This window comes from Psammomys obesus, unplaced genomic scaffold, assembly GCF_907164565.1.
Source record: "Psammomys obesus unplaced genomic scaffold, mPsaObe1.curated_primary_1811, whole genome shotgun sequence".
NCBI classification, from domain to species: Eukaryota; Metazoa; Chordata; class Mammalia; order Rodentia; family Muridae; genus Psammomys; species Psammomys obesus.
The window spans coordinates 12702839-12730613 of record NW_026596046.1 but is presented as its reverse complement, the minus strand read 5'-3'; the positions used below and the strand labels follow the sequence as shown (position 1 = coordinate 12730613).

At 46.7% G+C, this 27775-nt stretch overlaps 1 protein-coding gene across 3 annotated transcripts in view; it reads left to right on the top strand.

Annotated features, from left to right (window-relative positions):
* Slco3a1 (solute carrier organic anion transporter family member 3A1) overlaps positions 1-27775 on the top strand; it is a 279274-nt gene that overhangs the window by 219246 nt on the left and 32253 nt on the right. For all 3 annotated transcript variants that reach the window (XM_055623272.1, XM_055623273.1, XM_055623271.1), the window contains exons 5-7: positions 12181-12345; positions 19333-19531; positions 21491-21629. In XM_055623272.1, the coding sequence (XP_055479247.1) occupies positions 12181-12345; positions 19333-19531; positions 21491-21629 (503 nt within the window). The remainder of the gene's footprint in view (positions 1-12180; positions 12346-19332; positions 19532-21490; positions 21630-27775) is intronic.

The window sequence follows — 27775 nt, the reverse complement described above, 5'->3', positions numbered from 1 at the left end:
GGTCCCAAGAAGCAAGTAAAAGAGTCAGAGACAATCCCCACTCCCACCAGCAGGAGTCCCACAAGAACCCCAGGCAACATAACCATAATGTTGTATTTGCAAAGGGCCTAGCTCATACCCACGCAGCATTCATGATTGTTGCTTCAGTCTCTGTGAGCCCCTATGAGCCTTGCTCAGTGGATTCCGTGGGCCCGGTCCTCCTTTTATCCTAGACCCCTCTGATACTTATAATCCTCCTCTCCCACTTCTGCAGGGTTCCCCTGGCTCTGCCTAATGTTTGGCTCTGGGTATCTGTATGTGCTCCCATCAATCCCTGGAGGAAGCCTTTCTGATGATTGGGCTAGGCTCCAATCTATGATATAGCTGAAAAGCATTAGGAATCACTTGTTTTGTTTGCTGTTGTTGTTTGCCATTTGTGTTTGGTTCTAGTTCTCTGGGATATCCAGCCTCTGGTCCCTGACCCTTCATGCAATGACAGGTGTGGGCCTCCTCTCGTGGTGTGGGCCTCAAGTTGAACCTGTCATTGATTGGCCATTCCCACAAGTTCTGCACCTCCATTACCCCAGGCAGGACAGATTGTAGGGTGAATGTTAGGTGGCTGGTTTGGAGTCCCAGTCCCACTGCTGGGAGCCTTGCCTGGCTATAGAAGATGGCCTATCTGGCTCCTCATCTATCCCCCATTACTAGGAGTCTTCACTAGGGTGACTTTTGAAGGGTCCAAGGAGTTTCCACTGCATTAGGTTTCTACATCACTCAACAAATGTCACCTGATGTTAGTCATCTCTCCCATTACTTGTTTGATCATTTTACTTTTTGGTGGGTGACAGGTCCCTTCCTTTGTGCCTCCGTGAAGGTAGAGACACTTCCATTTTTGTTGGTACCTAGTACTACACTCTTCGGTGTGGTAAGGGGAGAAGTGAAGGTGTCATAGAAGGAGCATCACCAAGTCCAGTGCAGCTTTGGTTTCCTGAAGCATCCTGACCATCTCCACTCCAACCCACCCAGGCTCTGCCTTTCGCATAGCCCACCTGTGAACATGTGGCAAGAGCCACACATGTCTGTGTGCAACCACAGGCCCACAGATGACCCATGTGTGTCAGAAAGGGTCTGCCGGACCCCACTCCAGCCCAGGCTTCCATTCATTTTCAGCTCAGCAGTTGGTGTCTGCTACATCTATCTTATTGAGGAGCCTGTACCACTCACTCAGCTGTGTTTGTAAGGAGCCCGGTGGTCTGAGCAGGCTCATGCTACCTGCTGAACTCTGCTTATTATACAATTTGTCTCCAGAGCTGACCTCTCTCCTCCTGTAGATACACTGTGAAATTCTACATTCTTGCCTCCATGGTGAAAGAAGCATTCCACCTTCCCAAATGTCTTGAGCCAGGCTGTGCCCACATGCTACTATGTCATGGGAGTATGGTGACGGTTCCCCGGGGACTAGGCTTATCAATGGGTTCATAATGTCTTGATTATTGAGGGCCTGCTGGCGACCAGCATTTGGGCACATGTTCCTTAGTGTGCTACTCTCCTCTGGCTGTTTCAGCAAAACCACTGAGACATGAGAGGGCACCCAGCATGATGCCAGGCATGGTTGGCGTATCAGAATGTCTGTTGAATGAATAAGCAAAGGAGATAACTAGAAGATAGCCTATCCCAGAGGAGGATCATTAAAACAGATCAACCATATCAGGATGGATTAACCAAACAAGTGAAAGCCTGTCTATGACCACCTCAGATTTTAGGGGGGAAGGCAAATCCATACATGTATGTGGATGGACATGCACATATGCGCACATAAATGTAGAGGCCAGAGTTCAACCTCCTGTGTGGTTCCTCTGGAGCCATCTGTGGTTCTTGTTGTTGTTTGTTTTTTTCTATTGTTTTGTTTTGTTTTGTTTTGTTTTCAGATGGGCTCTCACTGGCCTTGAACTGGTAGGTTTATCTAGACTGGCTGGCTAGACACAGGGAGAGCTCTGTTTGTCTCTACCTTCCAGGTGCTAGGATGACAAGTATCTCCTTTTAGGTTGACTGTTGCTATGATGAAACACTGTGAGCAAAAGCAAGATGAGGAGGACAGGGTTTGTTTGGCTTATACTTTCGTATCGCTGCTCATCAACTGAAGGAAGAAGGCAAGACAGAAACTCAGAGCAGGAACCTGGAGGCAGGAGCTGATGGCAAGGGCATGGAGGGGTGCTGCTTACCGGCCTGTTCCCTGTGGCTTGCTCAGCCTGCTTTGTTACAGAATCCAGGAAGGACCACGAGACAAGGAATGGTACCATCCACAATGGGATGGGCCATCCTCCATCAATCACTAATTAGGGAAGAGGACCTCAATTAAGAAAATGCCTCTCTAACTAGCTTGTGTCAAGTTGACATTAGACTAGCCAGCACACAGGTATCACCACACCAGGCTTTTTTATATGGATGCTGGGGATTGAACTTGAGTCCACATGGCTTGCATAGAAAGCACTTTGCCAGCTGAGCCATCTTTCCCTATCTGATTGTCATGCTTTATGTCAGCACATTAACAGCTCTAAGAAGGCCAGCTCCAAGGAAAGTCTGGATGACTTCATTTTAATCCATAGTTCTCCTAGCTGTATGACTGAGACTAAGCTACTTCTATGATCATTGGCAAAAGCCGCCAGAGTGCAGGGTACAAGATGGAGATGACCACAGAAAGTTCAGAAGGATGCACTAAGGGCCATAGAGCATGCGTGCTTGAAGACTCAGCGTTGAAGGCCTACCTGGAGGATGTGAGGAGAGGACAATGGCATTGTCCTGGGTGCATGGGCAGAGGCAGAATGCACAGGCAGATGTGCTCAGGTGTGGTTGGGAGAGGAGCATCGAGTTTATGATATGTGATTTAGAAAAGGTTGTGGTAGAAGCCAGGTGGGGACAGTCCCTTGTGTAGCAGTGTCTGGTATCTGAAACGGCTCAGAAGTCCTGGTTGCATTATGAATGGATCATCAAAGCCTTGGCACTGACCTTCAAACAAAAGTGCCTGGACTTTTATAAGCCCTTGTTTTCCCCGCCAGCATTTTGTGTCCACACCACCTGTAAGGTATCTTGAAATACCACTTTGTATGGGCCCTACAGGAAGTTCTGTTCCTAGAGTGGGAGGAGGAGGAGAGGTTCAGGTGTGGCTATGTCTGGAAGCCTCTGAAGCCATTCTGAGTAAATTGCTAACTGAAAATGAATGCCAGAGACAAGGAGGACCCTTGCTGGGTCTTCAGGAAGGGCTGACAGGTCAGAGCTGTGCCCCTGACTCCCCATAGTTGGATTTGAGTAAAGTGAAGTGCTGAGGGAACTGTCACAAATAAGCAGGGGCTGGATGGACCCCAACTGTGACCTGAGTACTACAAGGGAGGGCCTGCTACAAGCAAACACGGTAGAAAGTAGCTGAGGGGCTGGGCTCTGAGGAGGGCTGTGCACCAGCTTGCTCTACCAGAACGTTACTGCTTGCCTTTGGAGACCTTCCAGGAACGAATTCTCACATTGCTGGAGTTTTCACTTCCAGAAGAAGTAGGGCCAGCAAGCCCTGTGTGGCACCAGGGCAGCGTACATTTTCTCAGAGGAAGCTTTTAGACACAGGTGTGAAGTGAGGGTGCCTGTTTGCTTGCACGACTCGTAATTGCCTAAGTCGTTTTCTTCCTGCTGTCTTTGCCTTAGAAAGATACAGGGCATGTATCTGAAAAGGCAGCTGCTGCTTCCAAGTCTCCTTTTCCCATCTGCTCTGTCATCCCTGGGTAGGCCCAGGCCATCCATGGAGAAAGGGAAAACACTGGTTAATACCCATGTGGAGCTACAGCCTCATGCTCACAGTTACTGCTTTTAACGGACTTGTGACTGACCCCACCACTCCTTTTCTCTTAGGCCCTCCTGGTGGTCCCAAAAGAATCCATGGAATCAGTTCTCAGCTGTGACTGCCCAGGCCAGTGCACACCAGCTCAAACTATGGGTTCTTTTTAAGTGTTTGTTTTGGGCTGATGGTTTTCTGTTTGCTCACCCAGGCCACAACTTTCTCCTTACAAAGAAAGAAAACCTTGCCAAGGTCCCTGTTCCCTTCTAAGGACAGGATACCTGAGAGCTACTTCCTGCAAGCGTGCAAGGAGAAAGGTCAAGGTCAAAGACTAGTGAACAGGTTCAACTGTATTAATGAGTGCACCATAGGCCCATGGCTGCAACCAGACACTGCCATTCTGAGGCCAGTGTATGATAAGTGCTTCTTTCCAGAAGATTCCTGGACTCTACTGGGCTCCTCTTGTACCTGGATTTTCTTCCGTTCTCGACCAAGGGAATGGTCTCCATAACTACAGAATTGTCAGTGGGAGTGAGAAGAGACAATGTTCTGGATTTCTGGCCCCAGAGCCAAGGCCTTATTTACCCGGACTAAGTTAACTGTCACACCTCCACCACAGACAGGAGCCTGTAGAATTTCACTGCTAGCTTGGTCATAAGTTTACGTTTGTCTCTCAAAAGCCTGCAGCAGTTCCCCTCCAAGCCTTTGTGATTCATTCACTCATTTAGTTATTGGATTCCTTAACCTTCTTCCCCCCCCCCCCCCCCGTATTTACTAAGCAGATTCTCCTTTGGGACATGGTGCCTTTGTCTATTGAGTCCTGCCCTTAGGTAGCTCTTCACCTGGCAAATAAAGAGGCTAGGCCCTGTTGTCAGTAATGGCCACTCTGGTTTGGGCACATGGAAAATCGGCTGGGAGACCGCTACGTTGTAATGCTCTGTCTTTCCCAGGATGTGCCCTTAACCTCAGAATCACTCTCGTACCTCCGTCTTAATATTTTTCCATTTTTCTCCTTCTTCCTTCCATCCTGTTATGATGATTCCTGATGATCTGCCTGGCTCTCTCCATTCCTCTGTTCTCTCAGGCCCTCCCTGTTCTATAATGCTTCATGACCACTCAGCTTTTAGAAAAACAATTGTCTTTTTCAATTGATGCAAATCCCCATATCAGCCTGGAGGTTCAGAATTTGTGTTCTAGAATTCAGTCTTACATGAATTCAGATCTACACTCCTTCACCCCTCAGCTCGGCATTCCTGTGCAAGGTGGAATTAAAAGGCTCCTGGTGCCTGTGTCTGAAGTGGTGTTGCCAAACCTCCCTGCCACCATGATGGATGCAAAGCCCTCAGCACAGTGTCCTGTCTAGCGGTGGAAGCCTGACAAGGCTGGCTGTTGTGGTTATAATTGCTGCATACTCTGGCCTCATCATCCTTTCCTGGCAGTATGAGCAGTGCTGTGGCAACAAACCTTAATGAAAGTAAAGCAAGTCAAAGCCAATTTCAGTAGACAGTCTAAAGTATAATCCTCAGAGTATAATCTAGTGGGGTCACCACAGAGCCCCATGATAACCGATGTTGGGGTTCCTCCAAGTCGTGGAAGGGTAGTGAGTTAGCATACTTGACTCCTAACCTGACCCGTCCATTGGCTCTGTGGAGGAGGTACCTCTATTTGGGAAGCCTTACTCCAATGATGACTCCCAGGAATTCAGCATAACACCCTATAGCCATGGTAACCCTTGCCCCAGTCTTTTCCCAACTTCCACTCAGTACAGAGATGAATTTCCCAAAGCAAGCTGGTGACGCCACAACACACTGTACAAACACCAGGGGCTCCTCTCTTGCACTCACTTCTGACCGTTAGTCTAGGTTCTCACTCAGCTCCTGCCTGGTGAGCATATGCTTCTTGATCTCAGGTCTCTTTTCATCTTCACAGATGGCCGGGGATGAGTCACAGACCTACTAAGTCATCTTGAATCCAGAATTTAAACCCGCAGCACCTGCCTCTTTCGAGCATGGCCCCTGATTTGAGTTTATACAGTTTTCCTCAGCAAACCATTTTCTATGGTACTGAGCTTCTTCAGCCCTTCAGCTCTTTCTCTTACTTCATCCTCCCCTAACCCTCTCTCAGCTCCTTTCCTCAAAAAATCTTGGACTAACTTCTAGGTCCACACCACACCAGGTCATTTTTGCAAGTGAGATGACATGAATGAGAATGTCCTAAAAGCCCATGCCATTGCCAGTTATCTCCCTCCCTCCCTCTTCCTCTTCTTTCCCTTCCTTCCCTCCCTCTCCTTTTTTCTCTCTCTCCCTCCCTCTCTCTCCACCCCCTCTCTGGGTTGTGTCTGAAGAGAAGTGAGCTGTCTGCTACTTCCCCAGTGCCAAGCCTTCCTGCCCACCTGCCACCATGCTCTCTGCCATAATGGTCATGGACCCTGAAACCTTAGGCCCCAAATAAACTCTGTCTTCAATTAGTTGTGCTGGTCATGGTGTCTTAACACAGCAATAGAAAAAAGTAGCTGGGGCACCCAGGTTCAATGGGAATTTGCATTGCTGTTAATTGTGAGAGGGAAGCTGTACTTCTGACTGGCAGGTCTGGCCTGTCTACTTAATCTTCATAATAAAAATAGTAGGTCACAGATTCCAGGACAGAACAGCACACTTGTCACAAGGGCATGCTGTGGTGGCATTTGCTGTGGCTGGAGTTTCTGCTATGCCTCTCTCACTGTAGGACCGTTCTTTCCCTTGGTTTTCTCATCTGCAAATGGAGTATTTCAATGGCTTCAAGATCACGTTTGCTGTGAGGGTTGTGCTATGAGTCTGTTAGTTAATGGTGAACACTCAGGATGGTATTTGGCACATAGATGATGTTCTGATGACATTAGTCCTCAGGACATCCCCAAATCTGTCCTTTCCCTCCACAGTGAAGAGCAATACTCCATCCCACAGGAATGTCTTTGGAGGGCTCACAGTAGCCAGCCTGCTTTCCACAGAGCCAGCTCCCTGTGCTGTTTCCAATTTTGTACTATTTACTGGTGACAGCAGTGGGTTCCCAGAGAGAGAGCTGAAAAGGTTTTCCCGGTTGATAGAACTGCATGATTCAAGCCAAACCCCTTCTACCCCCAGTACCAGTACCAAGGCTAAAACTGTAAGGGAGGATTAAATGGCTTAGGGGGATGCAGATGTTCAGTGGCCTGTTATAGCTGTGGTTCACCAGTCTTTGTTTGTCCGGACCACTCCTTCCTTGAAAGATTGTTTTTTATGGGTTTGCCCATCCACTTGGGCACTAGGACAGCCCTACAATCAAGCTAGTTAAGGTTTTGTTTCCAAGCTGGGGTATGGAAGGTGGGCTGAACCTGTAAAAATGGAATCAGCTTTTAATAGCTACAAGTTGTTGCAATAAAATTGTAGATGGGAGGAAGGATGTGGGAGGAAGAGAGTGGAACGACAGGGGAATGACAGGGGAAACTGTCATTGCTGGAAGCCAATCAGCTTGGCCACAAAGAGAAGAGGGTCATGCAAATAAGGTGTCCTGGGCCTTCCTTCAGTCCAATGAATTTAATGATGTTCACATCTAATTCAAGGAGAAATTAGTCGTTAGGCATTAAGACAAGCAGGAAGACTCCTGTCTTAACAAGGAGCCCTTCCTGCAGAATGGAATGAACTCCAGAGTAATTAAAAACCTCATAGGAGTACAGAAATGTCCTATTAACTGAAGCTGCCTTCATGGAACCAATGCCCTTGCTACCCGCAAACAGATCGTGAAGATTATGATGAAGTTTAAGGCAGTGATGAAATCTAAAGGGATGTGATAATTGACTCAGAACATTGTCAATGTCATTTTGGAGCCAGATACACTTTGCTGTCAGGGGCTCCTGGTGGTGTAACCAGGCAGCATGTGAAGCCTTCCATTCTTCTGGAGTCCCACTCGGCAGAGACTGCACTCCAACTGAGGCAAATAAGCCGACAGAGAAAGCATGGTGGAGAGTCATCTACCTGGATTGACCTAAGCCTGCCGCTTCGCTGCTGGAGGTGCTTCCAGGATCTAGAGGTCATCATTCCAAAAGAGCACAGTGACCAAGTAACAGTTGTGTCTGCTCTTGTGTAGAATCAGTCAGGACTTTGGTGTTCATACTCGCCCACTCCAAGTAGATGCTGTGATTGCAGTGTGATCCATACTGCTCTCTCTGCAGTCTGTGGCTATAGTCTTCCAGAACCTTATCCTGGCTGCCCGGTAGCCTCGTGCTTGGCACACACTGTCTCAAATTTGCCTTGGCTCATCAACAGTGATCGACCGTGATGGAGTCTTAATACCCACGACACCTTTGCCAGTGAAGAACAGATCACCCTCTGTTTATGCCCACTGCACTCCATGATTCTGTATTTGTTAAGCCGTATTTTAAACACGGAGGAGTCAACAGTTCTCTGAGTATTTGAACAATACTTTAAAACAATATGGATTTAACAAAGGAAAGTTTCTTAACATTTAAACACAGATTTTAAAAGCAAACACTCCCAGGCATTTATTTGAAATGATACTTCTAAAAAGTCAGATTGCCATAAATGTTTAAAGGCCTGTAAAGTATTCACACAGCATGCCCATAAAGAACAGGAAACTCTTTAGCACAGTGTACAGGCACAAAGTCCAAGGACTGGAGGCTGTTTGTCTACTGCCTCTGTGCATACCCTTTGTAAAATTTTGGCTTTAATTTTGTTGTGCTTTCAGTTAACCCTAATGCTGCCTTTCAAAAGCCTCAGAAACATTTGTAGAAAAGCCGAGGCCACCAACGCTGGTTACTGTCTTTATCCCTTTGGACATGAGATCCAGGACTCAGCCCACAGTAATCCTGAGCTTCCAGTCATCTGGTCCAGCCCAGTGCTGTAACTAAACCCTTCAATCCTCCTCCTCTCTGGAGAGTTTCCCTTTGGAAACTTGATATCTTTCCCAGAGCTGATAAATTTTAAGTTTTGTATGTCTGCCAGTCCCTAGCCTATTGTTCTGTCATTTTGATGCATGGAGCTTGTCTGTTAACGTTATTAAAAACTTATGTGTCTCCTATTATTATTTTATTCTAATTAGATGGGCCATTTGGAGGTTTCATCTCCTAGGAGATGTGGTTGTGGCTGTGTAATTAGCTCTTTTCTGTAGGACAGCTGGCTAATTCATCACCTCAGAGTGCAGGGTTAGGCTCTCAGCCTACCTGTTTACTTATTGGCCTTTTCTATTACTTAGTCCAACTCCCTATGAGTCTGTGTCTGATCTTTTCCACATGCACCGAGAGAAACACACCCTATCACTAGTCCTCATTTTTATTAGTAATAGGAGTATAGCAAAATAAAAATATACCCTCCCCCCCCCGCCTTTTTGAGACAGGATCTCCTGTATCTTAGGCTGGCCTCAAACATGTTATGTATCTGAGGAGAACCTTGAACTATGATCTTCCTGCTTCTACCTCACAAGGGCCACCATACCTGTTTTGTGCAGCCCTGGAGATCAAACCCAGGGCTATGTGCATGCTGGGCAAGCCACTCTACCAACTGAGCCCCATTCCCAGCAGGCCCCAAGTCTAATCACAGGCATACCACTTGAACAATGTTTGCAGCAACCTATATTTCACCTCCATCCTTACTATTATTAGAAAAGCATTTATGATTTACCTAAGACTTATCTTTGGATTACTCAAAATCAGTCTGTCTTAAGCCATGGCACTTAATGAATCAGCTATATTTGGTTAATTATTTTGCAAATACCACTGGCTTCCATCTGTGTAAAGTTCTATATCTACAGACCTAAGCAATTGCTTATTGAAATGTATTCCATGAAACACTGCATCTGTACTGAACAAGTACAAATTGTGTCCTTTCATAAGCCCCTTAAATATGTGCTCTAGCAACTACTAGTACAGCATTTATCTTGTACTTGATGTAAGTTGTTTAGAGGTGACATAAGGTCATCTGAGAGAATGGGCGTGAGTTATAGACAAATGGTATACTATTCTATATAACAGATTTCAGCATGTATAGATTCTGGTGTCCAGAAAAGACAGAAAAATAAGTAAAGGTATTAGGACTGAGGAGATGGTTTGTGGATAAAAGCACTTACTATGAAAGTATAAGGACCTGAGTTTGAATCCCCAGAACCTACATAAAAGCAGGATGAACAGCACAAGTGTTTAATATCATGGAGATGGGAGGCAGAGACAGGAGAATCCCCAGCACTTCTGCAGGCTGGCATCTGTGGTAGGAAGACAATGGGGAGATGACTCTGTCTCAAAGTGAAAGGCAGGACTGACACCCAAGGCTGACCTCTGACCTCCATATACATATCTTAATACACATAAACCTGCATACACACACACATACACACACACACTAGAGTAAAGGTGTCACTGCTGAAGAGACAGGACTGAGATTACAGCCTGTGCCACCATACCTGTTTTGTGCAGCCCTGGAGATCAAACCCAGGGCTATGTTCCTGCTGGGCAAGCCACTCTACCAACTGAGCCCCATTCCCAGCAGGCCCCAAGTCTAATCACAGGCACACCACTTGGACAATGCTTGCAGCAACCTTTATTTCACCTCCATCCTTACTATTTATAGAAAAGACAGGTTATATCACCAAAGCATAGAAAGCTGGTTAAAGACCCTGTGCCAAGAATTCTAATGACTTTCAAAGTACAAAAACAAATCTCCAGTTGTTAAAAAGCATCAATGTGAGAGGGAGCTTCGGTGGCTCATGAAGCCATACTGTAAGGAAAATAAGAGTGAATTAAACAAGATGGAAGCATCATTCAACAGTCTCAAACTGCTATCGGGCCTGTGAGATGTACCATGGGACATAAGTGTGGATGACCAAAGCCAAGTATTATGGATCCTTAAGCATCTGCAGCTGTCTGGGAGCCTCTTCCCAGTTAGGCTGGACAATGAGGAAAGCCCATCTGGGAGGTAGGGAACATGTTTAAAAAGTCTAGGAGAAGAGCATTACACTAGATAAAGAAAGTTTTATGTAAGACATGGATGTAGCCAGGAGAGGAATAGTGTGGGAATGGAGGGAAGGGCAGAGCGTCCTGGAACCATCCCAGCACCATGAAGTAAACCGAAAGCCCTAGGACCAGACTATATGCTAGGGACTCCCTGCTGTGGACTTTGAGCAGAGAGAGAGAGAGAGAGAGAGAGAGAGAGAGAGAGAGAGAGGAAAACCCAAGCTGATCCCAGTAGTTATTATGTAAGGTGTGAGCGAATCAAGGTTGATAGCTCAGACCCCCATGGGATGCTCCTGCCCTGCAGGTAAGAGCTGATCAGGGTGCAGAGGGCTTGATTTGCTCACACCTATTTGTAAGGAGGAGAGCTTCATTCATTTCTTTTTAAATTTAATTTTTATTTTATTTATTTATTACCATTTATTCACTTTGTATCCTTGCTGCAGCCCCCTCCCTCATCTCCTCCCAGTCCCACTCTCTCTCCCTCTTTTCCTCCGTGCCCCTCCCCCAGTCCACTGATAGGGAAGGTCCTCCTCCCCTTCTATCTGACCCTAGCCTATTAGGTCTCATTAGGACTGGCTGCATTGTCTTCTTCTGTGGCCTGGCAAGGCTGTACCCCCCCAAGGGGAGATGATCAAAGAGCCAGCCACTGAGTTCATGTCAGAGGCAGCCCCTGTACCCTTTACTAGGGAACCCACTTGGAAACTGAGCAGCCTATGAGCTTCATCTGAACAGGGGGTCTAGGCCTTCTCTATGCATGGTCCTTGTTTGGAGTATGGGTCTCTGCAGGGGCCCCTGGGCCCAGGTTTTTTGGCTCTGTTGTTCTCCTTGTGGTGCTCCTGTCCCCTCCAGGTCTTTCTGTTTCCCTCTTCTTCCATAAGATTTCCAGCACTCTGCCCAAAGTTTGGTTTGTTTCTTGTGTCAAGAAAGAAATGGTGTTAAACATATCCTCTCGGTATACATCCAGGGCATAGTTTTAGGCACATTGACATATACTTAAATATTTGGATGTATAAAATTTATAATCTGTATGTTACAGTTTACCTTTTGAAAATAAAATCCAAAAACAATTTCATTTTGGAGTGAAGTAAGGGACAACAAAACAACTTGTACTTGCTTAAGAGATATTCGACTTGAACCCCTGAAGCTGCGGAATACAAGTCAGGCAGAGTGGCCTGTTTGAGTAGAAGATGGCTTAATTTGTGGGATGTTGGTGTGCTCTTGGAAGCCAGAGTTTTGGTTACAAATGATGTACAAGATATAGATTCTGGCCTGGGCCACCAGGTGCTGCCCCTCTCAGTGTTGTTTAAAGAAACAGATGAGAATGCATCAGGGAGGGATTTAAGGCGGTCTAAAAGTAGGCACTCAACATGTATGACCTTGACCGTGCTTTCTGTCCCTCCCACAGTGATCCCCAAGGTCACCAAGCATCTGCTCTCGAACCCTGTGTTCACCTGCATTGTCCTGGCTGCTTGCATGGAGATCGCTGTGGTGGCAGGCTTTGCTGCCTTCCTGGGCAAGTACCTGGAACAGCAATTTAACCTCACCACTTCCTCTGCCAACCAGCTGCTCGGTGAGTGAGTCTGATTGCCCTCCTGTCACACCTACATACTCAAATGCTCGGAGGTCCAAAAAGAGCACAGGGCTAACCTAAGCCAATAGCAGTGGTGTACATGTGGCCCTTTCCACACAAGGAATTTCAGATTGAGATTTTTTTTTTTTTTTGCACTTGAGTAATTATTCAAAACATACTATAGGGCCAGTGAGATGGCTCATGAGGGAAAATATCTGTTGATCAAGTCTGATGACCCAAGTTCAATACTCCAGAACCCATGGTTAGAGGAGAGAGTCAACTTCGAAAATTGTCCTCTGACCACACGGGTACCATGGCACACACAGGCAGAATAATAATACTAAAGTAGGAAAACAAAACACATTGTCATAAAGAACAAAAATACACGGTATATGTACAAAACATTGGGAGAGGTCAGGAAGCCTCTTGACTGATACGAATGGGAAGTTTTGAAGTACATATGACGAGAGAAAGCAACCAAAGTCCATCTTAAAAGATTGGTAGTTTTTTTTTTAATCATACACATGTGCAGTAATATGTTTTAAAATAAAGTTAAGAAGCCGGACGCGGTGTTGCATGCCTGTAATCCCAGCCCTCAGGGAGGCAGGATGGCCTGTTAGTTAAAGGCCAGCCTGGTCCACAAAGTGAGTCCAGGACAGCCAAGGCTACACAGAGTAACCCTGTCTTGAAAAACCAATCACTCAGTCAATCAATCAGTAAAGTTAAGAAGGCATGCCCATGCTGATGTCCTTGCCCATGGTGGGCATAACTAATGGATCACAGAATTTTTCCTAAGGTGAGGTGAGGCTTTATTGTTCTTCTCACCAGGCATCTACTTCTGATCATTTTAAGTTGAGCTTAAAAACAAAACAAACAAACAAAAAACCTAATCTGGCCCCATAAAAAACAGCATTGCTGAGGTAGAATAAAGAATGTGTCCACAGAGTATATCTTAGTCTGCTTTTCATATGGAAGGAATTTATTCTGCAGTCTTCATATGACCAATAGGCTGCCTTAGTGGAGTGGATTGTCTCAGAAGTTGACTAGCTATAGCAAAACCAAAGCAGTTGAGGAGGAGGGAAGAGTTGACTATGATGAGTCCTGATTTAAATTTGCTAGGGATAGAACATAATTGATACTGTCCTGCATTCAGTTGAGGACTTAAGAAGGATCTTGGTTAATAGAATAGAATTTTAGAACACTGAAGGCAGAATTGGATTTCTAAGCAGTGAAACAGAAGGGTATTGCAGAAGAGATAGGGAATCTGAATGGACAGCCCTGATAGAGAGCTCAACGGTTCCTCTGAAAGGGCAGAGGACGGCCATGAGTACATAGCCAAGTGGCAGAGGGTTCCAACCCCTAGATTTCATCTTTTTTGTCAAGTGGTAATCATATTGTTTGCTGAAAAGAATAGGAGGGTGGTGTGTTCTTGTCTTACCCTTTAACATCTCCTGGGGTAGAGCTGGAGATATGGCTCTGCAGTTAAGAGCACTTGTTGCTCTTACAGAGGACCTGGGTTTGATGCCTAGCACCCACATGGTGGCACACAGCCATCCATAACTCTAATTCAAAAGGATCTCACACACTCTTCTAACCTACAGGTACCTGGAATAACCATGGTGCATACATATATATTCAGGCAAAGCATGCATACCTAAAATAAAAATAATACAGCTTTGACAGAAAATCTTCCTTGGGTTGTAGAAATAAATAATCCAATTGGTAAAGTCCCTGCTGCATGAGTATATGGATGTGAGCACCTACTTAAAAGGCTGGCAAGGCAGCGCACATCCATAATCTTATGTTTGTGGAAAGGGAAGGCAGGCAGATCCCTGGAGGTCACAGCCAACCAGTCTAGACAATGGGTAAACTCTTGAGTTCAGTGAGCTACTTCATCTCAAAAATTAGGGTGGAGGGGTTTGAGAGATGGCTCCATGGTCAAGGTCACTGGCTGCTCTTTCATAGGACCCAGGACAAATTACCCACATGGTAGCTCAAAACTGCCAAAATCTCGTTCCAAGGGATGCAGTGCTCTCTTCTGGCCTGTGGGCATCAGGCCTGCACACAGTACACAAGCATACACGCAGGCAAAAATGTCCATATACGTAACAACTTTTTTCAAAAAGTAAGCGAAGTGGAAATCCATAGATAAAGGTACTGACGTCAGCCCCAGCCTCCACATATCCATGTGCACCTGTGCAAGCACACAAATACATGTTCACGCATACACACACCACATGCACACGTGTGCGCACACACACACACACACACACACACACACAGACGGGCATACAGAGTCAGACATACACTGAGAGAGAGAGGGAGACACACAGAGAGACAGAGACATAGAGGGAGAGAAAGAAAAATTCACCCCCTTGCTTCACAAAATGGCCAATGAATGTGAAGGATGCTGTCCGGCATGAGTGATGAGGGAAATGCAGATTGAAACCTCAAGGGAGCACCATGACACACTGACCAGATGACAGCACTGAGCGCTGGCTGGGGAGAGTAAGGAGGAACTGGAACCCACACTGCAGTGAGAATACACAAGGGAGCCTCTGCTTTAGGCAGGTTTTGCAGCACCCATTAAAGCTCAGCATATGCCTGGGCTGTGATCCATCAGTTCCATTTCTGGGCACTTATCCAACAGAATCGAGTGTTTAGGTCCACTCATTTACATATGCATATATAACGACGTTCAGAGCAGCTTTATGCATAATTATCCCAAACTGGAACTAACCCAAATGTCTGTCTACAGCAGAATGGGTAAATAAACTATAGACTGTTCATTCTATACCATGCAGCTCTGGAGAGGACAAATTTATACCCAGGCTTCCTAGTGAATAGATACGAGTTGAAAGATGTCACACACAAAGAGAATGTATTTATGGAACTTAAAAAAAAAAAAAAAAAAAAAAGATGAATTGTCAATTAAGGTAAAAGAAGCCAGAGCCACAGTTGTCCTTGAAGGTTACAGCCATGGGGAGGTACCCAAGAGACTCGTCAGCAGCTGTGTATGTGTGTGCGTGCATGCCTGTGTAGATGTATGCTGTGCGTGTGTTATGTGTATACAGGTACACATTCATACGTGCATGTGGCGGCCAGGGTCAATCGCAAGCAGACAGCTGCTTCTTCAGCCCCTCTCCACCTTAGTTTTTGATGCAGAGTCTCTCTCACACTGGACCTGCTGGCCAGCATGCAACTGGGCTCCACCTGTCCCCTACAACCCAGCTCTGGGGTTCCAGGTGTGTGGCCCTGCTCCTGGCTCTTGTGAAAGTGCCAGGGATCGAGCATTCCCAAGCACAAAGCATCTGGGATTGTGTTAACCTTGACCTGAGTGCTGGTTCTGGGGGTGTCTGCATATTGGAAACTTCACCAGGGTGGTCTGTGTGATATAACAGGATATTACATCTCAGTTTAAAAAGAAACTTAAACCCTGGCCATCATAAAAAATGCCAGAGTGTTTTTGTTTTTTTTTGTTTGTTTGTTTGTTTGTTTCTGGAAATGTTTAGGGAATGCAGTCTGCAGTTTGTTTTTTCTTTCTTTTTTTTTTTTTTTACACTAGTCATTCTTGCCACCCACTCTTTAGTGAGTATGAGTAAAATTCAAACAGCTTTTTAGTATTTGCAGGAGAGAGGAGAAAAACACCTCTCCCTTTAATGGAAGCTACAGTCTTTGTTGTCTTTAGGATCTGGGGTTTGAACCTCCAGCACCCCAGGGTTTATCTCCCACCTCCTGGTTTCTCTTCTGCTGCATCTTCCATTTTGATTGTGCCTGCACAGTTGAATCTTCAGAGCCAGATCCTATTTTAGAAGAAATGCCTAAGTTTTCTATCGACAAACAAATCAATAGTCTCCGGGGCAGAAGGTCAGAAAAACAATTCCACAGCCTCGAATCTGTTTGTTTCCTGGTGATTCCTGCTTGTTAGAGCGCTTAACAAGGTGGGAAGAAAGAAGGGGCGGGGCTTCCTCACAGTCTCAGGGCAGGCAGGCAGCAAGCATCTCTTGTCCCACACAGCAAAGATCTAGTCAGGGTGTCGTGGGGAGAGCTCACTGCAGGAGGAGCTGGCAGGGGGCACTGAGGGGGGCTAATGGAGAGAGATGCTCTCAGAATCTTCCCCGCACTCCTGGAAGATGATGTGCATGCAGTTGTCCAATCTGTGCGTTCAAGGCTGTGGGCCACCCACAGCGTCATCAGAGGATGGGTCAGAGTTCAGAGAGAAAGAGTGTAGACTGTCCAGGGGCTGATGACATTGATTTATGAGTGCAGATTACAAGGGCTCAATGTCCATAAGTTAATCTAATGAGGATGAGGTTTTGGTCCTGAGAATTTCTGACAACGGCCAGGGGTGCTAAGGACATGTGCACACATCAGGAAGGAAGAAAAGGGGAAGCTAATAGTGACTGGGAGAAAAGGTGCTGAAATCCTGTTGTTGCCTGTTGTTGCCATGGTTACTGTCATCACCAGGTGACACCCCCCACTGTCTCAACCAGAAAATGAAACAAAGCCCAGGGTGCTCTCTGGGAGTGGGCAGGTTGTCACCAAGGCTTACTCACACAGACCCAGCCTGCTCGCAGACTCACTCGTTCTCGAAGGGCTGCCTGAATGCTATCCAGTAAAGGGTGTTGTGTTAGAATTGGGCGGGACTAAATGGTACCTGAAGGGTGCCCTTCCTTGTGCAAACTTCATGCTGATGGAGAGAGCAAGAAACAGGGTGGGCAAAAATAAACACGGCAGCTTTAGAGGCAGGTAGAGCCATGGAAACAGGAATGCAGACAGGGGATAACAGGACACTGTCACAGAAGCCAGAGCTCCTCATTGCCAGCTAGTGTACCTGGACAGTTTGCCTCGGACATCCCCTCTCTTCCTCCTAGGTGTGCGACAATAGGTGGGCCACCACCTGCCCGGCTTCTAGCTAGCATCTGAGATCCCGACTCTGGTCCTCTCACTTTTAATCCTCTGATCCATCTTAAGTCCTCTTTCCATGTCACCAGAAGAGTGGGGGTCGATGAAGCCTCTTCAAAGAGGTGGGAAGGTCAGCCAAGGAAAGATGGACAGGAGCATCCTAGGAGTAGAACCAATACATACACAAAAGCTGCAGCACCCTGGGCACCTAGATTTTACCATGGAGAGAGAGTTAGAAAACCAGGTGTTGTTGGGGGGGGCCTGTGTCATGGGCTGTGGATGGAGGCACAAAGAACAAGGTCATGATGTCCGCATTCATTACCAAGGCCTGGAAACTAAGCCCAGATGTCTGAAAAAACCAGTGACACTTGGGTCCATGTCTTGTTTTAAGCATGGCCATGGTCGTGTCTTGGCAAGCTAAGCCTTCCCGATTATATTTTCTTACCCTAATATGAAAAATTAATTTGCATTCCCTCAGCACATACCAGCTGGTTGATGTAGTCAATTGACCTGGGGGTCGGTTGATTGGCAGGGAGGAGGCCGCCTAGACTGGAAAATTAGCCATGCATAATCTACACGGCAGATAAATGACACTCAGTAATTTAAAGCCTCGTCCTAGATGAAATATCAGAACAGAGCCACAGCAAGCCAGGAGATGGGAATGGCAAGGTCCTTTGGTTCTCTGACAACACCCTGGGTCTCTAGGAATCCTGGGGAACAGGTTTCAGGCCTGCTGCCTTGGAGATAGCTCTGTGTATGAGAGAGAGAGAGAGACTATATACTCGCCAATTATTCAGCAAGTGCTGCAGAACATAGTGATTTGATTGACATGATTCCTGAGGCATAGCAGAACTGTCTAAATCATGTACTCCACAGACTTGTGAGCCCTGCAACCTTTGGGTTAAACAGCGTTGAAACCTCCCACGAACCAGCCTTGCACCATTAGAAAAGGAAGAGAAAACTCTCACATTCTGTGTGTGTGTGTGTGTGTGTGTGTGTGTGTGTTGCGTGTGTGTTCACATGTGTAAGTCTATATATCGGGGGAGGGCATGAATCCATGTGTGTTCACATGTATAAGTTTGTCTTCAGCTGAAGTGTGTGGGCCTGTGTGTGTAAGCATGATGTCGCTGTCAATGTCCTCATGAGTTACTCTCCACCGAATCTTTTGAGGTTGCCTCTCTCTGAGCTTGGAGCTTTGCCAGTTTTTACTAGTCAATTGACTATGGCTTGCCCCCAGGATCCTACCTCCGCCCCTGCATGCTGAGATCACAGGTGGTCCACTAGGCCTGCTTGGCATTTATGTGGATTCTGGGTTTCTGAACTCCTGTCCTCATGCTTGCATGGCAGCCATTGTATCTACTGAACCATCCCCCAGCCAAACACCCTTCAGATGACCTTAAGTCCCCTTAGAATGCACAGTTAGTCACATGGCAAGGTGCTTAAGTATCTGAGTTCTATGACCAGAACCCTAGTAATAGAAACAAAGAGGCCAAAGAGAGATGGTGCCTCAAAAATGGGTGCCTGGGAAATGACACCTGCAGTTGGCCTCTAGCTTCTGCAGGACACAGCACATATGAGCACGTGCACACAAACATATTCACACCCACACAATTAACAGAGCAGTTGAACCTGGTAGGATAGGCCTTGAATCTCAACACTTGAGTAGTGAGGTAGAAAGATTGCCAGGTGTTTGAGGCTAGCCTGGTTGACAGAATAACACCAAAACATCAAAAAGAAAGGAAAAAAAAAAAAAAAAAGACAGACTAATGCAGAGATCCTATCATTGCTTCCTAATATTTAATCTGGATTTCATCCCTTCTTGATTCATCTCTTACTTGGATCCACATTAGCTTATGTACATACGTCCTCTTCAGTAGCACCAGGTATGGTGTGCCAGCTGTGTACATTTTGGCTCACAGTAACTGACTTTTTTCCACCCGTCTCCCTTTGTTATCTGGGAGTACCCTGAGAACAGAGGTAAGACCCTCCACGAAGACTATAGAGTCATGTGAAGTCACAGGGCCTGTTGATACCCACCAGCCCCTCTTCCTTAACTCACATCCCACTGCTCTGCTCCTTCAGGGATGACGGCAATCCCCTGTGCCTGCCTGGGCATCTTCCTGGGAGGCCTTTTGGTGAAGAAGCTGAGCCTGTCTGCCCTGGGGGCCATTCGCATGGCCATGATGGTCAACCTGGTGTCCACAGCCTGCTACGTCTCTTTCCTCTTCCTGGGCTGTGACACGGGCCCTGTGGCTGGGGTCACTGTTCCCTATGGAAACAAGTAAGTACCTAAACTCTTAGCTTGACCCTGCCCAGGAACACCTGAGCTACCTTCACTGTGGGTTCATAGAGCTCACTCACCCTACCCAGAACTACCAGGGCCACCTTCAGTGTGGGTTCACAGAGCTCACTCAGCCCTGCCCAGAGCCACCAGACTCTCTACCACAGGCTGGTAGAGCCAGCTTGGACTCTGGTGATCCAGAGCAGAGAAGGCCAGAAGGCCTTAGCTTCTTCCTTGCAGTTGGAAGACTCAGCCTGTCCTCTGTGTGTTGAGTTGTTCTACACAGCAGCACAACCCCACAAACAGAGCAGTCATTCATTCTCTGGTCCACTTGCTCTTTCTGACATTTGACTTAGGAATGATGTGAAGATGGGAAAATAAAAAAATAAAAAATAAATAAATAAAACTTATTTCAAAATTCAGCTTAAAATAAAGAGAGAATTAATGTCAGTAATTCCTATAGGAATCAGAAACTTCCATCCACCCACGTAATCACTACCAGGTCGGTCCACGATGAGCATCTTTAAATGGTAGGGGAAGAAAGCAATAGAAGCAAATGGTGAGAGAGGGCAGGAGGAACAGGAATCAGCCGGTTGCTATGGGATCTCTTTTCTTATGCCCTGGTTATTACCCCAGGACTTTGACCAGAGTCTCCATAGCAATTGCCCTTCAAATAAATTATAGAATTATATTATCTCTGCGTCCAATGTCCTCTTTCCTAATGGGACTCAGAGACCACCCTGAGCTGTGCAGTCTAGCCCAGACATATTCCCTGTGGCTATCCTGCAGGTTATACAGCCAGAGTCCTCCTCCAGGCAGGCCACTGGGATGCAAGGAAGCCTGTAGACTGGGTAGAAAGGGACTCATCTGCCATCCCTTGAGAGGGAGCAGGAGGGAGAGTAGGGACGGCTTCTCCCAGACCCATGTGCCCTCCAGGTCACCTCCAGTTCCTCGTGTACAGGGTAAGCCTCTGGCTTGTACTTGGATCTGAACAACAGCCCTCACTGTGGACTGCTCAGCTCACAAGCAGCGCACTGCAGTGATTAGCACATGTGCAGGGTCCCACTACCGTGCCATTGCGCCATAAAAATGAAAAATAAACAAAGCCGAAGGCCCGAGGTCACACTGCCCAGCTCTAACTAACTCTCAACACTCAAGCACTACCTATGTTCGGACAAATGTTTCACCTGCCCCAGCCTCGATTTCCCGTTTGATAAAGTTTGTGGGGTTATACGGAGAACAGACCAAACGACACAGAGAATTTCTTCAACAGCCAGGTGTCCCCGTGTCACCCGTGTTGCCAGGAAGTGCTCTGAGCCTGAGGACAGAGCAGAAAATGAGGCCGCTGAAGTCGCTTCCTCCTTCTGGGGCTGCAGACTGGGCTCTCCCTGGGTGTCTGTTCCCAGTTTGGTGGTGGCTGCTTCTTTGTAGTATAGAGGCAAGCGTACCCTAGCTAGCATTCATTCTGTGGCTCTGGATATTGAACCAGTCAGAGGGGTGAAGCCAAGCTGGGCATTCTGCATGCAGGAGAGGGAGAAACGAGCCGAGGGGAGTGAGGTATCCAGCAGCGCAGGAGTAGTTAGGTGTAGCGGGGACTGCAGCCATCTCGAGAAGTGTCCCGGAGGGAATAACCCTGAACTAGGCCCCAGCTGCCTTCAGGTCAAAGGGCACATGGTTACAAAATGCAAGATACTCCTCACTTTGGGAGAAGCCCAAAGGCCATACCACCAGCTACCCAACCCAGCACTGTTTCAAGGGGTACAGTCTGGGCACTCAGGGCAGTAGTCAAGACAGGCACATGCAGTTCAGCCAGGGACGAGATGGGAAGAGTAGAAGCCTGGCCGGTCAGTGCTCTGAAGGAGGGCACCACGTTTCCCATCACAGCGGAGTGCTATCGCCGTTGCCATCCCATCTTGATGGCCCTGCTTCTGATGTGTCCCCTTAACCCTTCTCTTCCAGCTCAGCACGTGGCTCGGCCCTGGACCCCTACTCTCAGTGCAACAACAACTGTGAATGTCAGACCGATTCCTTCACTCCAGTGTGTGGGGCGGATGGCGTCACCTACCTGTCAGCCTGCTTTGCTGGCTGCAATAGCACGGTAATTGAAAACCTCTGGGATACAGGGGAGAGGGAGGGACTCAGGCAGCCATGGCTGCTCATAGTCCAGTCAAGGGCCAGAGTGGGCAGTCTCATCTTTTTGCCTTGCTGTGGCTGATCTAACGAAGACTCTGCCAAGGCAGTTCCTCAGGCCTTTGCTGATTCAGGTTGGTTCCTGAGATACTTCATGGGGCAACTGAAAGTAAAAATCAAAGGCAACTATGTCTATGCAGCTGGAAAAGCAGCTGTGGCACAAGATACTTGCAAAAGGTGGCAGGGAATAAGGCTGTGTGCAGTAGTGAGCTGTCCACCACAGAACTATATAGAAACGGGAAAGATGGAAGAAGCCTGAGACTCAGCCTCATCCCTGCTCGGTTCTCTTTGCCTTTCTTCCGAATTAAATGTCTTTCACCCCTTCTCTCCTCCCACCATGCTTTTGCTTTTTCTTCCCCTTCACATGAATTTTTAATTTGGCTGCCAGCCTGCCACGTTCTCGGGGTGAATACCGGGTGCCAAGTGACCGCTAGGCAGCCCCTTTTCCCACCTTCCAGGCTCCTCTTGCACCTGTTCTTTGTCTACATCATACCACTACTGCCCTAGAACAGGGGGTCCCCTTCTCTTGTTTAGACCCGTGCAGTCGTCACCCAGCTAGCCTTCCTGTAGGACACTGATCCTGGTCCACATGTGTCTTCACCTCACATCTCCAGCTGCCTTCTTTCCCTCTAGATAGCTGTCCAGCATTCTATTTCTTTCTGTATTTTTCTCTTCCATTGGATACCTCCTATTGACCCCTCAGTACCCCATTCCAATGCCTGCTACTCTGAAATGCTCCCTTGTCTTTCTTTCCCTTTGGAGTTCTTGCCTTAGAGCCTTCAGGCACCTGTTCCTTCCTGGATGTGTGTGTCTCCTTCACTGTTAGCCATCTTCTAGCAGTGACTGTCTTTAATCTTTGGGTATCTTGACCTAGGGACACTATTGCCCCAGAAGTACTTCAGAATTTCTCATGCAGTGCACTGATGGGAAGGAAAAGATAATTGCCATGGGGGCTGCCTTCAGGAAAGCGATTCAGCCATTTATTTCCTCACTGCCCTGCCTCCTGCATCTTAAAAAAGCAGCAGTTCCCTGAAAGAAAAAAATAATAATAAATCATTTGTTTTCATTTTCAAAGATTTCATTTTTGCTTGCTTTTAAGATCTAGATTCCTGGCCAGTTATTAACATTTTCTATAAAGAAAATAAATCATCACAGATTGGGGGCTGGGAGGACCCGAATTTATAAACTAGATGATAAAGCAATTTCTTTATGTGAGTAGAAATAAATATTAAAAGGGGGTTGGGACCCAGGGAGCGGTTCAAATAAAAACAGCAGCTATTATTTCTCATAAGAACAACCTCATTGACATTTTAATATCCAGACAGTTCTGTTAACACTCCACCTCAGCCATTGTGCGGTGATGAAAACTTAAGTGATTCAGAGTAGCCATGTCCTGAGACCCAACAGCCTTTATTCTTGGGGCACACTGACCCAAACCTGAAGAACCTGCCTTTCCTCTGATCTTGCATGAATAAGGTATTTGTTCAGTAACAGCCTCTTCAATCCTGCATGTTTACTTGAGGCTTCAGAAGCTGAAGAGCTCCACGATGTCATTCTAGGACAGTGGGCTAGGGTTGATACTCATTGCCCAGACACCTGCTCTCCATTCTGTAACATGGAGCCTCACCTAGCCTACAGGGATGACCATGGGGTTGCACTCCTTCCCCACTGAGGCAATCCTCTGGGTAATCCTGGCTTCCAGCTACCAGAGGAAGGACTTGGAGATAGAATCCTGTTCATCCTAAATGGGGTCCTTGTGGTAGTTGAGCCTTTAAAAAAACAAAAAGAAAAGAAAAGAAAAGAAAAAAGAAAAAGGCTGCTGTAGACCTTGCAGGAGCTTCAGGCCAAGGGCCTGGTTCAGGCCAGGTAATGGGTCTTCCCTGCTTCATTGGTGGCATGTGAACTGTTTGACTCAAGCTTGGCCTCAAGTCAAAAGGAATCTTGGGATGACGTCCAAAAATGAGCAAAAGGCAGTTTGAGTCTTTAAAATCTCCGCAGCAGTATTTTGAAGAAATGCCAAACAAAGGCTTATATTCCTGGTGTGGGACTCCCTTCCCCCTCCAACCCCTCTTCTCTCTTTTTAGCTTTGTTTCCTTCTGGTCTCTAGATATTCCGTACAACTCTTCTCCACATGAAGGGTCTCCTGGCCTCTCCTATTTCCATGGCTTCTTTCCCTGTCTCTAGAGAGCAGGCTGTCTTGGTGTGGCCTCAGCCTTTCCCCATCAGTTTCCTGGGCCCTTCTGCACTGTCTAGATCTCTGTCTGCACTATTCCATACAGTACTGTGTTAGCCCACCAGGATCATACCGTAGAATTTAGTGGCCTTTGGGGCCCTCTGGGCCAAACCCAGAATCTTTTTCTCCACTCTGCTGCTCATTTTCAAGATGCCCACCTACATGAAACTGTCTTTCTGCACACTCCCCACACTCAACACAATTATGCTTCATGTCTGCCCTAGCTGCCTCTCCTGCCTCAATGTCCCTTCTCTTCCCATCTCCCATCCAGCCACTTGTTTAGCGAAACTCTCCCAGCAGCTAAGCTCTCCTTTGTCTCCGGAGCTTTGCCCATGTCATTCCTTCTAGATAGAAGAGTCTCTGTGTCTTTGAGTCCTGTCTTGCCTCCCCGCCAGGGCTTAGCCTATCTTTGCCCTTTCCCTGCTCCTACAGAGCTGTCTCCTACCTCAGCACTTATTTCAAGACAATCAATGTTCATGCCCTTCCAACTTCCACCACTCCTGTTCTCACCTGGCAAGATTCAAAGCCCATCTGTCCCAACAGCTCATTTGCTTAGGCATCTCTGTTCCTCACCAGGCTGCAAGAGATAGGGCTGTGTTGGAGATCTGTGGCCACTCAGTGCCAGATAGAGCTCTGGGTAAAAGCTCAGACTTCCTAAATGTCCATGGGTACTCCTATGCAACCTCAATCAGGTGACTCCAGACAGTAACACTCCTAGGCAGCAGCTGGCAAGCAGGTAGATGGGATAGTTCTAATTTAAAGGTACGCACCTTTATCCTTATTCAGGTCTCACCATAGTCTGCTCCAGACATGCCTTAGATCCAAACAAGTCAACCAGTCAGATCACTGAGATGCTAATGAAAACGAAGACAGCTAATGAAAGCATCAGCTATCCCTGTCTTTACTGTCTTCTTTGGGTTTTGTTTGTTTGTTTTTAAGTTTCCTCTTTCATTTCTCAAGCGATGACAGTAGAAGTTCCTAGCCCACATTTGCTGTTGCATTTCTAAATCTTGTCACTGTCCGTGGTGGTGGTGGGGTGACAAAAAAATGGAGTTAATTTTATCAGCCTCCTTTGGTGTGAATAAATCGCTCAGAGTGTTTGCCTACTTTTCGCTTTCAGAAGTAATTATTCTAGCAGAAAGCATGTGTGTATGCCGGAAATTATGTCCCTTTGATGGCCTGAATAATTGACTCAAGGAGGAAAAACAAACAAACAAACAAACAAAACAATTTTTGTTAGGCACCAATAGGTTAAAAGTCAACGTAAGCCAAGCATGGCAGTTTGGAGGGCATAGATGACAGATGGCTGATCTACCCCTACCCAGGCCACACGACATTTACCAAGTGCTGTTTGAGAAAAGCATCCTGTGGGTTCTCAGCAAGGAGGTGGATTCTATCGTGGGGCATTCTCAGAGTTGGGGATGCCACCTCGTAGGTCTTAATCCAGCTACATTTTAGAATCCCTGCAGACATTTACAATACCTACTCAGAGGTTCTTCCTTCCTTATTTTTTTGGCATGTGACTTTTAAGCCTCCCAAGCATTCTTAGGATATGACCAGAGTTGGAAAACACTGTGATTAGTAGACTGTTTCTCCACCTTGGCTTTGAGGCTATTTTTAGGTAGACAATTCTCAATCCCTACGAGCTGTGTAGTGCCCCATGGGATGGTTAGCCACCAGACCTCCACCTTTATCTGACTACCATAGAGGTCCTCGGAAATGGCCAGGTAACCCTGGAGACAATACAGCCCTAGATGGGATGAGGCATGCTGTGAGATCCACAGCCTCTGAGCCGATGCCCTGTCTTCCTCACCTGCTGGATTGAGTGTCACAATTGCTGTGTCGCCTGTACAGCCCAAGCAGCCAATGCATGCTAATTAGGATGTATTCCTGGTGGCCTGAGCCAGATTAAACTGAGCGTTTAGCTTGGAGGTTTTATATATGAGTCTAGATATGGGCCTCGTGAGAAAGCTAGACTGTAGCCAATGGATGTTCTGCAGCCAAGATGTGGCTTGTCCTTCACTGTTCTCTGTGTAGCCACAGTCCTCACCAACGGACACCCTCATGCCTCAACCGCTTTTTCTTCGATGTATATTCCTCTGTCTGACCCCACAGACTTGAGTTGGGAAAGTGTTTCCTATAGCGTGGTCCAGATCCAACATTGCTTTAACAGTCCATGCTCATCCTAGCAACGACTTCCTAGAAGGACCCTGGGGATACTCAAATAAAGCCCTCCTAGAGCCTTACCAGCTATGACGCCTGCTACATCGCAGGCCCTGTGCTAGGCGTCACGGAGATGAATCAGGTCCAGGGCCTGCATTTACCTTAAAATCTACTATGGTGTTTTCTGGGGGTGTATACAAGAAAGTACCAAAATGCAATAATACAGAGACAGGAGGATCTCTGAGGAGCCAAACTGGCGAGCTTAAGGTCCAGTGAGAGACCCAGCCTCAAAACCATAAATAAAGTTGAACATGACGAAGAGAGTGTTACCTGTATGTACACATACATCTGCCCTTACAAACATGAAGAAAAAGCTGGATGAGCGGATGAGCAGATAAGCAGGTGCTTGTACCCACAGATGACTGCCTCTGACTGAGAATTAAGACAGTAGTTTTTGTCAATATCTTTCAGATTTTCTACATATTTTGGAATTGCCCCAAATAATCACACAATGTTTTTTTCAATAAGGAAAAGCTTTATTATTTTTAAGCTCCAATATTAAAAGGTTAAAGGAAAATATATTTAAATATAAGGAAGTGGCTAGGTAGACCACTTAGTGGCCTGGTGAAGTTATGGCCCGTAGGGGAGAAATTAGCTCCAGTTTCTATGTGAAACTGGCTGGAAGGAGAGAGTATTGTTTATACCAGGGCAGGCCTTTCTCCTGAGGGTGAGCAGGCATTTGCCTGCTGGGAGGGCCTGGAAGGACATCCCTGCAGAAGTCTACTGGGTTATGCTAGGGATGTGTATCAGTTAAGAAGGTGCTTTCCTGACTTCCACTAGGCCTGGGTACTACATAATAAAAATATTTCAAAATAGTAATAATAAATATATTTAGATGTTTAAACTAGTATGGCAGGATCTGACATCAGGAGACAGAATACAAGAGAGAGAGAGAGAAACACAGGGTCTGGGATTCACTTGAACCTACAGTCACATCCTCCCCTTCCAATGCTGTCTTCTGTGTCCCACATGTGGTGGGAGATCCTAAGTGGCCCTCCCTGCTCCCTAAAGAGCAGCCCCTTGGTGAGGGGTGGGGTTACCACCAGGAGGTAAGTCAGCACTCTTGAGATAGGCCCTACCTCTGGTGCTACCCGTGAAAGGTGCAGGGAGACAGGGTCTTGCCTTCACTATGACATTTTTTTCCTCCCGGCCATTTTTTTTCAGTTGGTGACCTTATAGGGAAAGGAGGGAGTGTCTTTATCCCTGCATTTTTTTTTCAGATACCTCTGCTGGGAGGTGGTGAGAGGTCATTTGAGTTTTTCATAATGAGGAACAAAGTCTTTTGCCTAGAAATACCAGCTTAGGTTTTGTTCCTGGCATCCTAATAATGAAGAGGCAAAGGACTGGTGACACGACCTCCAGGAGACAGGGACATTTCTCTGAGAATGACAGCATCTTTTTCTGTGCCTGGATTCCTCACGACTCACTGAAGCTCCAACACATCCCTCTGCTGCTTATTACTGCTTCTTTTGTAGTCGACACTGTACCACGTCATTATTGTTGAAAATAGTAATAATTAATACATTAATTTAAAAAAAAAAAGAAAAGAAAAAGAAAGTCTCCCTGGCAGGATCAGGAGGGAGCCTGGCTTTCTTGGC